The 11,857-nt window shown below is 43.4% G+C and overlaps 1 protein-coding gene across 1 annotated transcript; it reads right to left on the bottom strand.

Moving 5' to 3' along the window:
• Positions 1-3,903: 3,903 nt before the first annotated feature.
• On the bottom strand, positions 3,904-10,955 carry LOC308078686 (general transcription factor 3C polypeptide 4-like; the record flags this gene model as incomplete). The annotated part of the gene is made up of 5 exons (XM_080419968.1): positions 3,904-4,106; positions 4,904-4,992; positions 6,631-6,761; positions 7,148-8,950; positions 10,638-10,955. The coding sequence occupies 5 exons, from the start codon at positions 10,953-10,955 to the stop codon at positions 4,042-4,044; spliced, it is 2,406 nt and encodes an 801-aa protein (XP_080276094.1). The 3' UTR covers positions 3,904-4,041.
• Positions 10,956-11,857: the final 902 nt, after the last annotated feature.

The following is an 11,857-nucleotide window of genomic DNA, read 5'->3' as shown; positions in this document are numbered from 1 at the left end:
AGTGACCCTCCCTTCTCTGTGTCTATTCTGCTGTTCAGTATTAGTTCCACTTCAGTGCTCTCAGGGCCGGGAACATGTAGCGACTCTAATGACGGACATGTCCTCCTCCTCCTCCTCCTTCTCGCACATCCCCTAGCCTGGTCTCGGGTCAATGAGCCCCTAACCCCCCCCCCCACCACCCCACCCCACCCGACTCCCTTGGGATCACAGAGAGGGGGAGTCAACCAGTTAGACAACCCTGTTCACCACATCAGTGCCGAGAGAACAGAAGGACCCCCCTTTCCATACTGACTTCATTAGCACTGCTGACAGTTCTTTTTTTCCCCCTTTATTTTTTTGGGGGGGGGGGGGGAGCATCTCAGATTAGAATACTTTTAGAAACAGAGGAGAGCAGAAGTCTCATAGCGGTGAGGAGGGGTGGCGTTGCGAGCAGCGAAGAATGATGTGTGATGTGTGTGCTGCTATACTACGTCACACTGTCACTCCGTCAAAGCTTGTTTACCGCCGGTGGGAGCTATATTCAGAGGTCCAAACTTTTGAGACAGTTGTTGTTGTTGTGTTTATTACAGAGTTGAGGAACTGGCTGCTTCCTGTCTGGTTGGTATACACATCTGTCAACGGTGAGGGTGGGGGGTTAAGACGAAGATTTACGAGGTTATTAAGATGTTGTATATGTATATGGTAATGGGTCATTACTGATGTTATATTCGTGAGCACCAGTTTCATTAAAAGGAAATGGAGTGGTTGGTTAACATGAAAAAGTCATGTTTTTGTATTTTCCATTCATCATTCAGGCAGAGGGGGCCGGGGGGGGGGGGGGGGGTATACAGGCTACCTCTTCGAATATCTATCACCTACCACATGTGAAACAAACATTTTCATTGCTTAATCATGTTTTGTTTAGCCCTGTCTAATTGTGTGGGTTTAAGCTTTCCACTAATCAAGTAGCTCCTCTTCAGTGGTCAGTAGGAACACACTGAGGACACTAGCTGGAGCACTCATCCAATGTCATTTCGACTATGCATGCACCTCATGGTACTTTAGCACCACAAAGGCATTAAAAACAAAGCTGCGGACCTCTCAAAACAAACTGGTCAGGTTACTTACTTGGCCTTACACCCAGAACTCACCTAATCCCTGCTCATTATGCCATAGGGTGGGATGGCTCAGGGGTAGAGGACAGAGTAAAGCAACTTGCAATTGGCCTGGTATTCAAGATACGCAAGAAAACAGGGATACCCAGGTCAAATTTGTTTTACTGCTATGCCACCAGAATGTGGAATGCCCTACCAACGGGCGTAAAAAAGTGTGACTCCTTACCCTCCTTCAAAACCGCCATAAGAGAGCACCTGTCTGCAAATGGTAACTGGTCTGATTAACGTCTAAACTTAACACCAGAAATGACCCCCCCGACTACCCAACTGTTTACTGTACATACGTATATGTTTTATTGCTACAAGTGTTGATGTCTAGGATATATTATTGTATGTCTTTAAATGTCTCTATGAATTGAATACACAGGACCAGAATGGAAATAAGCTTTTTGTGTTTTCCTTTTAGCACCATTGTATAATCGTACCACTGTACTATTTTTTGTACTATTTGATTTGTTAATAAAGTATTCAATCAAAAAAAGCTCTCTCTAGTCTACACAGTACGTTACCATGTCCTTTTCATGTGGTTCTACTATTTACCTTCTGTATATGCATTGTAGAGACATGTGAACTTGTGCCCCCTCAGAAATAATGTGCACTACATCTCTTGTTACAGCCATTAGAAAAGGTTAAAGAACAACGTGGTCTTATTGGAGGAGAGAAGCAGATATGACACCTGTGTGGCATTCAGCGGTACTTGACCAATAAGGGTAAGACATATTGTTGTGAAGGGGTACTAGCGAAATTCATTGTTTCGGCTTAAAAATAATGCCCAATACAAAATAATCAGCCAGAGATTTAGAAACAACTGCAGCATCGCACAGTGCAATGTAGTCAAGTCTACACCTCTGAAGCAGCTGCCATGATTTAAAGTGTAAATGGGAATACTTTGGAGCGACAAAATGAACTGATACTCTTGAGAGAATACAAGGGGATTTTCCTCATTTTCAAAATATATAAACAAATCAAAAGGAATTTAAAATGAAATAAAGAGTGTGAAAAAGGTGCTATGAATGTTTTATGCCATCCAGCCACTGACAAAGGATATAAATATTCTATGCAAAGAGAAAAGTCCTCTGTTTGAAGTCTTGAGAGAGCTAAGACAGAGAGGAAGAAAGGGAGGGGAAGCCGGTAATTAATAGTCGAGATGCTCTTTGACAGATTATTATATTAAAGTAGGAGGTTCAACCAAGCACAGCTAACCTCTTCAACACTGATGGTCTCCACCTATCGGTGACAAGAACATTCTAACCTGAGTTGTGACTTCAATTCCACAAACGTCACTGAAATACCCAGAGGTTCTCCGTTATCCCACAATTATAATACAGCTACAGGAACATTAAACAAACACCATAAATCCTTGTTTGAATACATTAGCCCACCCGACTCCCTAACTAATGTAACAGGATAGGCCCTACAACTTAATAATAATAATGAATATAAATAAACAAAAAAAAACTAAAACCCAAAACATATCAAGTATTTTCCGCAGCCATACACAGCACTGATAAACTATCCACTTTTAAACAAAATGACAGAGGATTTCTTCCTCATTTTGACTGCACATTTACTGGCTCTTGGGAGCAGTGTCAACATTGGGTAGAGGACTCTGCGTAAGAAATTGATCCCTTTTATGATGTCCTGAGTGTTGAGAGGCGAGCCGTCTCTTCTCGCCTAGCCCCAGGGCAGGCTATCATCTCCAGTGACACCAGAGGGAGGGTGGACCCCTCTCTCCTCCTCTTCTTTGCATTTCCCTCTCCGCAGGCCCCACAGTCTTGTGCTGGGGATGTTAGGGATGACAGAGGCCATGGTAGAGATATACCGAGCCCAGTCTCCCAGGTCCAACACCATGTTTGATCCCTGGCCACTGACCTCCATGTCTGAGGTAGAAGGTACAGGGATCACAGGAGGGGCGGCGTGGGGACAAGGTAGCAAGTGCACAGCCCTTGCTCTCCATGAAAATAAAAAGGGTTAATTGTATTTAACAATATGTTCCATAACCCCCCCTCCCACCCCCCGATTAGAATTAGAATCACATCTGGCGCCATGTTCCATTCCTCATTACTGCTGAATCTCATTAGCATCTGTCCCCATGGGAGGGACTGCATTGGATTTAAACACACTTACGCTTTCTTCCTGCATCTTGCTCATCTCATCTGCCTCCAGCTCGGTCTCTTCTGCGTTTACAACCAGCCGAAGTCCTCATCTAAGAGAATGACTGAGCACCCGTTCTTCCTACCCCCACCCACCCCCTCTCCCAGAGCTTGGAAATTGTTTTACAGTGCCAATTAAAGTAGGTATGTTCAAGACCCCCCCCCAACCCCACCCTTTCCCCAGAATGTATTATTTGTTGCATTCAAAAGGAGGGGAAAATAAAGACCAAAATAGGTCTGGCAGAATAACTTCCACTTACTTGTGTTAAAAAGTACACCAAAGGTTTGGAAAAACAGTCAAGATAAGGATAAAGAAAATGAGGGAGCTTTATTTATGGAGCGCTCAAGTCGTACTGAATAATACATTGTAACATTTTGAACTTATCCTCATGCAAAGACACAACCAACTTAGACGCAATTAAAGTTTAGGATTAAATTCCCAGCCTACAGCCGTCTCAATGCTTCAAAAGTTTTTTTTTAGCTAGAAAGACCTTGTAGGCCATCTCGGCCACCCGTTTGTCACCAACATTTCTCAGGTGTACAAATAAAAACAGCTCAGACACATATAATTGCGACAGATATCACTGTAACAACTTTATTATGTATGAAAAAATAAAAAATTCAAACATTCAAACATTACAAATGTATTTTACATCTCTTCGAGCACATCCGGTCCATGGTAGGATGAGACACACCCAGTGTCACAGGGACTTTTGGAAGTCCTTGTATCAAGATCAGATCATTGGAGAGTCACAAAAAGTGCAGCTCCAGCGCAGCAGGTTCCTGATCCACTGTGGTTCTGTGGTTGAAAAGAAACAGTCAGCATTTTTGTACAACCAAGCCAAATAAAGAGCTCAACAGAATGAAATACAAAGCTTGATGGAAATGGACATGAATAAAAAACATTAGGGAAATTGCAGCCAAAATGGTTAAATTAAAAGTCAGTCTGTGAAGCTACGGTCTTCAGCCCTGAATTTTCAAAACCTAGGGGTACAAATAGGAAGAATCCATGACACGACAACCTTTCTTTTGAAACATGCAATTGATGAAATTCAGTGCTTGTGCATGAGCTACATAGTCAATATTTTCAATGACAAAAAAAAGGACAGACCAGTGAGTCTCAACTGAAGTGAAATTTTGACAGCTGCCAAAAGCTTGCAATAGCTAAAATAGTGCAATAGTCAGATTTCTGCCTGTTATGGAACAGGATGACAAAAAAAACAAATCTATTGGGTTAGAACAGCACAGACATTATGCCAGAGCAATCTGTATTGGCACCAAAGTCCCGCCAGGACACCAATTTCCAGGTCATGTAAAGATTTAGGCTGCCCAAAGAAAGTACAATCCATGTATCTTTTATTCTTCTTTTTTCAATGCATGTTGATAAGAATTACTAAAGGGGAGGGGCTGTCATTTCACTCCAATCACTTTTAAGTATTTGCTTTCCAATTGAGAGTGATCTGAAATGTCAAGAAACAATCTGAGGCTTGAGCAGGAGGAGCGCAGAAGCAGGAGGTTGACAGGCAAGGAAAGGAGCCGGCTGATTGAGTGAGTGAGCGAGAGAGAGAGAGAGAGAGATGGAAAGTGGCGCTTTACCCTCAGGCGCTGGCATGCTGGCGATGCTATCTAGCAGCAGGCAGCGCCTGAACGTCAACGTCTGGCAAGCTTGGTATGACAACCCACACCTGGAGAGAGAGAGAGAGAGAGAAAAGGCATCAGAGAGTCAGCTGGGAAGGGACAGAGACATGCTCAAACAGCCATGGAATAGAAACTGATCGAAGAGGCGAGGAGGGCCTCCCTCAATGTCCACTAGGGGCACTATATCCTTGCAGCTACTGATACAGTAATGTGGTTTAGAGCGGTTTCAAATAGGCGGTGGAGGAGGACAGGGCTGGTGCATGGGTAAATACCAAGAGGTGGGCGGCATGATTACCATTCTGAAAATAAACAAACTAAGACATTTGGCATCAAGATTCTATTTGTGTCTATTCCTACCCATACCGTCAACAGGCTGAGCTTGGAGAGCTCATAGTGTTCCTGTGAACAGCAAGTTGCATTTCCCCCATAAAAGAAAAACAATAAAAACACACAATTCTGTTTCACTAAGCGGTTTACGGACATATTTTGAACGTAAAAGGAATTTACGCAACTTCCCACGTTAGTAGTCCGATTCATTCATCTTTTTCTGAAAGAAAAGATATGTCAAACGATTTATTATTATTATTGACCTATTATAGGTCATAATGCAAATTCAACCGATTTGTATTTATTTTTAGGCTATCAGTTGCATTTAGAGCTGAATTATTAGGTCCCTCAGCGTGTTTGCCAGTGTCGGCCGACTCAGCCAAAGTTTCACGTAATGATGAAAATAGACCATCATGCCTTAATGACGCTGGAGGCACAGATGCGCCTCCAATGTCCGCGGTATTCCTTTATAATACTGTACTGTATATTGATCACATGATCGCCACACACAATAGCCTAATAAATCTTACCATCTGATGAGGAAACAGTGGATGAAAGCTGTGTCCAGATTAGAATAGATCCATTCCCCATTCCGACGTAGGACAGTGATATATTAATCCAAAAGACGAATTTACCCTCAGTAATCAATAAAGCCTCTGGTCCATAATCTATCCGATAATAGCTGCGTGCCAGGAGCCTGTGCCCTGCTGGATTTCGGCATCATCTTTTTACCTCTGAAGGTGAGCAATGTTCAGTAGAAAAGGCTTATATAATATCCTTTCGTCGTTGTTTTATAAGCCTATTATTTGGTGGTGGAGTTAAACTTTGTAAACTTCTTATTCTCATTTATGAGAGCATTACATTCAGCTGATCCATCGTGCAATCGAGTCGAGAGACAGAACAGACGTACAAGTTGTCAAGGCGATACAACGCCGACGAGCTGTATTTTTTGACGAGAGACGAAGTTGAACTTCTTCAGCACGGTGAAGTTGGTTTCACGTTAGGTGAAGTCAGTTAGAAGTTGGATATGTTCTGTTACCTTTTATGGTGTGAATTAATGCAAATGAACTTCTCGGGAACGCGCTTGTGGTTTTATGATCAGCTGGCAGCCATCCAGATTCATCATGACATACACCTGTGATCCGTACATTTCAGGAATTTACACACCCCTTCGTGAATTGCACGTCAGTTTTTGCTTAGAGAAAATACACCCTCCTTCAGTCACTTTATTTACGACCAGCTTAGTGAATCGGGCCCAATCGGTCCAAATTCGATTTGGTGCAAGGAACTAAACACTAAACAGCACAAACTGATTTGCTTAACGTTGACACACATGACATGAGTGACAAGTTAAATACCTGAGCCATTTGTGGCCGTTGTCACATGTGGCTTCTTTGTGGTCGGTGAAAGGCAGCACCTCTCCACAGAGGCTGCAATTCTCCGTGAATGCCTGCTTGCTCATCTTCTTGCGGACATGGCCAATCAGAACCTGGGTGGGGTTGTACAGGAATGGAAACCGCAAATTATGGCAACAAAATGTCCCAAGACCCAAAATATATCCTGAGTCTAACCTATATTAAACACTGGTAGCTGAAATGGTGCAAACGACTACATGTCGAGAGTAACGTACATGAAGTGCAGTGCATATAACAAATAAAATGAAAAAATCCAAACTTCAAAGAAAAAACTAAGTCCTGCACACACGTTGCCTGTGCATTAAATTTATTAAAAACACATCGACATTCCTCTAGTCCTTGTGTACATTGTAATGGCCTATATGGGAACGGTGGAATAAATACTTGTTTATCACTAGACTGAAGGGATATGAAGAACAAACATGAATAGAGATTTGGGGGTTTGGGTGTCAAGCCTTACCTCTGCGGTCCTGTCATCAGAGTTAGTAGACAGATAGTCCAGCAACCCACATATGGGCACACTGGTCTTTACAGGAGTCCATATGTTCAGATAGACTTCAGCTAGGACCTTCTTGATATGCTGTTTCACCAGATGGTGCTCAAGGGTCTCGATCAAGGCCAGCGCCTCTTCTAACTGCTGGTCCAAATTCTCATTTTGCCCTGGTCTCTCCAGCTTCGGCGGTGTCCCTGTTCCTGGGTCCCCCTCCTCCTCCTTCACCGTGCCTAAGGCCACATCCTGTGTACCTGTAGCGGCATCCTCCTCATCCTCGTCCTCTATGAAGACCTTAGTGCCTTCATATGTCGGCTTCCACCGGGGGTCCACAGGCGCCCTCTTTAGAGCCTGAGAGTACATGCGTACGAGGAAGAGCTTGAAGCGCCAAAAGTATGGCTGGTCTGCATCTTGGATTTTACGGTCAACTTCGGCCAGCAATGGCGGCGGTATAACCTTGTCCTGCAGGATTTGCCAGCGCACCAGTTCAAGGAGGTCTGCATACCGGTACAGGTTCTGTTTGGGTGAGTTCAGAATCTGCTTTGCTGCACCCTCTGGTGTTTGTAATGCAAAGATGTTTACCTTACAGGTTCTGTCAATCGAGTGATTGTTGTTAACTAAGCCACTGGTGCTGGCAACAGCCATGTAGGCGCCATTTTGACTAACCGAAATACTTTGCAGCCTCTTGCCCGGCAACAAGTCTAGTGCCCTGCCCGGCAACCAGTCTGGTGTCACCAAGTAGTCTCTTTGGAAGATCAGAGTTGAGTTAGTGAAAGTGGGGGTCAGTTTCCTCACAGTGCCATCCAAGGAGCAAGTATAGGCAGCCACAGCATGCTCAGTGACTGCAAAAGAGACTATCGGGAGACTATGCAGGCCAGAAACATGGGAATTGTGGACTTTCAGGCCAGCAGGAGAAATCATCAACAAGCACCAGAAGACGTAGCAGCCACGTGTCGCAAGCACAAGATTGGCATTCCTTTTCTCAATTGGGTGGTAGATGGAGACACACTTCAGGTTTTCCACAGGAATCTGGTCTTCTTCTTTCCACAGGACCACAGGCTGGCGAAGGGTGAAGTATTTCTTCAATGTATCATTGCAGGCCTGTACGGGCATCACCTTCACAGGTCCAACTTGACTGCCCACGATGAGCGCAGACATCCTGCCGTCGTCATTCTCCGACTCCCACCACGCCAAGTCACTGGGCTTGGTGATGCTGGATTCAATGACGGTGTAGATCTCGACCTCACCCCCCTGGACAAATGGTACTATGAACCGCCACAGGACAATGTCGCCGTTCTCCATCAGGACCGCAAGCATAACCATCTCGAGCTCTTTGCACGTGTTGTCCTCGAGCACCTTCTTCATCCTGTAGATGTGGGACCACTCCATGCGTACGGGGGTCTGCATTCGGAAACGGCGCTGCAGCTCCGGTAGTTCGAAGATGGTCAATTTGGACGGCTCGTCCTTTTTGTGCGAGTAGCCATACGCCTCGAGCCTCTCACTGTAGAGACTGGTGAGGTCAACCAGCTTGAGCCACTGAATGCGTTTGTGACTGCAGTAGACCATCAGTCTGTGGTCCAGGGTCAGACAAGCAAGGAGGCAGCGGCCGCTGTAGTCACAGCCCAAGGGGGACCAGCTTGTGTATTTGATGCCCCTCTGGTTCCCTATATAGGTGTTGATGACTTTTTCTGCCTTGAAGGGCTGACTCGTAGTGGGGTCTGGGTCTGAACTGAAGTGCTGTCTGGCTTCTTCAAGCTCATTTTCTGGTCCAACCTGCGTACAAAAATACAAAATACGAAAATAATTAGGCGAGTTTATGGATGGCAATGTTATGAAGGTCCTTGCTGAAGTTTACCTGGACTCCTGCAAACAATATAAAAAAAAGTAAAATACAAAGCTGTCACTAGCAGACTTTATTATACACTAGAATAAAGTCAGTTAAAAACTTGATCTGTTCAGAGAAAAATAAACGTTATTTCTCCATCAAAACAATCACTAAATATGGTCCACCTGGACTAGCTCAATTAACTCCATTTACAAATATTTTTAAACAACTTTGTAGGCTGTCAATGCACTTAGATAATGAATAAAAACATTTTTTCTAAATTTTTATCCCACGATTTTGTAACCCCTATTTTTTACACCCAGTGCTAATTGTGGGCAATAGGCCCGGACCTCTGGCTTTGCGGTCCGGGCACCTAGGCTGCAATGCAGCCTGACAGCATGTTGTGGGTTCAAATCCTTTGCTGCGTCTCTTTCTCCCCATTTCCTGTCTATCTACTATCAATAAAGGCAGAAAAATCCAAGGAAATATCTTTTAATTTTATTTTTTTAAATGCTTGCAATAGAAATGGTTTCTGTCCAGACATAGATAAAGAAATCTTATGGAAAGCCTGGTATGTAGCCTACTGTTCAGTGCTCTGATGCAGTCTAGGGACCGCCTACTGTATCCAGTAATTGGAAAACACACATACATGGATGCTCTAGTCTAGACCCAGACAGGATCAGCAACCTGCAAAGCAAACTGATTCGAGTCTAGATATCAAGTACAAGCAGTTTGTGTACACTCCACAGCTACAAGTCAGTGGTTGCTTGACAATCAACTACCGACCAAATGGATGATGTAATCTAAACCAGTGGTTTTTATGTTTTTAATAAATTGATAAAACTATTATTATATCCATTACTTTCTTGATTAATATTTAAACATATATCAAGGAATAAATGAAAAATAAGTGTAATAGATTTTTTAATAATCAACTAAATCAATTAGTCTGATTAACTTATGCCAAATATTCTGTACTTTTGTCGTACAATGGCAAGCTTACAGCACGTTGTGAGCTAATAGATCTGCTTATTTTGAAAATCAATAATTTTATATTACATTAAATCAGTTATTTTGAATAACTGTTCCACCCCTGCACAATAGCCGTAGTTGTATGTTCTTTATAATAATGGTGAAAATTCACTGGAGAGTGTACAAGTGTGAAATTGCTTATTTGAGTTTGCTTCCAATTGTTATTATTGTTTAATCCAGTAGTTCTCAAATATTTTCATGTCATGGACCCCCAAATGAATATGCATTCGTCCCTTACACCCCATCTGAAAATGTTTTGTGCCAGGGAGCCCCGTACTAGGCTTGTGTTGTTTTGGAGTTATGGGGGTCCTTGAAATTAAAAGGTTTGAGAACCACCTCCCAGTCAAGGAAGGAAGGCAGACAGACAAACACAGACCCATAGAGAGAGAGAGAGAGAGAATTCCATCACGCTCTGATCTCGCCGCAAAGCGGGCTGCTATGGGCGGTAGTTCCAAACATTGGAACTTCCTCATTGAGATAGACAGAGCATTTCCGCATTCCATTCTTACAATGGGAGTCTGTGGTAGTGATATAACTCCCTTATACGGCTCAGAGACCAACATAGGCAGGCTGTTATTACTACAACAACAACAACAACAATACCTTCAACTTTAGGGTGTCTGCGGGCACTGGGATGTGCGTCCTGTGCAGGACCATCTCCTGCTGGTTGCTGTGCAGGTCACACAGCAGCTCCATGACAGACGCGCTGCAGGCGGTGGACACGGACAGCCGGTGGTCCGCGGCCCACTGCATGGGCTGAGAGCCGCTCACCGCCGCCTTCAGCTCCACCACCGGCTCCCTTTTAACCACCCTGAAGACGGACGGAGCTCCATCGTCCTCCACGCGCTCGCGCTTGATGGTTACGCCGCTCGTTAAGCATCCCGTTTCTCCCTTCGCTGCTGTGGCGCTGGCCGCCGCCATCTTTGTTTATAGACAGAGGAGGAAATGACGAAGTGAGAAATGTTGCCAGGTTTTGGGAGAGAAACATGGAACCAGGTCTAGGAAACAAGCCCAAAAATAAGCAACTTAGGCCACATAAGCACTATAAAATAAACCCACAATATGCATTGACTATTTTCAAAGAAAAGTCTTGGGAAAAAAGTGAAATTTTAGGAATGCACAAAAATCTTGTATAGGGGTCTCTGGCACAAAATATTTTCAGCAGGTTGGGTCTGCACTGCAGACAAATACATAATGTTGGGCTCCTTCACATGAAAATGTTTAAGAACCACTGGTTTAAACAACATTAGGAAATAAGCCCAAATAAGCAACCCATAACTACCAATATTTACAATTACAAACAACTTTACAGAAAAATAAACCCAAAGTCGATTATAATAAGCCGACATGGCAACCCTGTAAGTGTATGGTGGTAGTAGGCATGTTTCCGGATCCTCATCCTGGAGCTTCTGTTTAGTTCCCGGAAGTTAGAAGTAAACAAGTCAGGTTGCTGCAGAACACACCTGTTGTGGCGCACTTTTTAAAAGGTAAGGCGTTTATATAAAGCAATAAACAACAGCAATACGTTCGTTGACGAAGGTAACACGGTAATGTTGATAACACACACATTTCAGCGAAATGTTAATACATTATTATTGTAACAAATTATGTTTATTTTTGAAGGTGGTGTAAGTGATTGAAAAAGGTGTAAAATAGCTCTATATTTTTTTATAACAAGATTTATTTTCAGTTTTCACACATACAATAAAGCAATAAATGTATTGATTAATTATACATTTTACACAATGGATTAATGAACCAACAGTAACCAACAGTAATGAACCACACAATTGACAGGTGCTTGTGATTGCTGCGGGGTAATG

The sequence above is a fragment of the Gymnoscopelus braueri genome (genome assembly GCF_963280865.1).
Source record: "Gymnoscopelus braueri genome assembly, chromosome: 22".
NCBI lineage: Eukaryota > Metazoa > Chordata > Actinopteri > Myctophiformes > Myctophidae > Gymnoscopelus > Gymnoscopelus braueri.
Note: the sequence above shows the minus strand (reverse complement) of the source record. Positions and strands in the feature narration are given on the sequence as shown.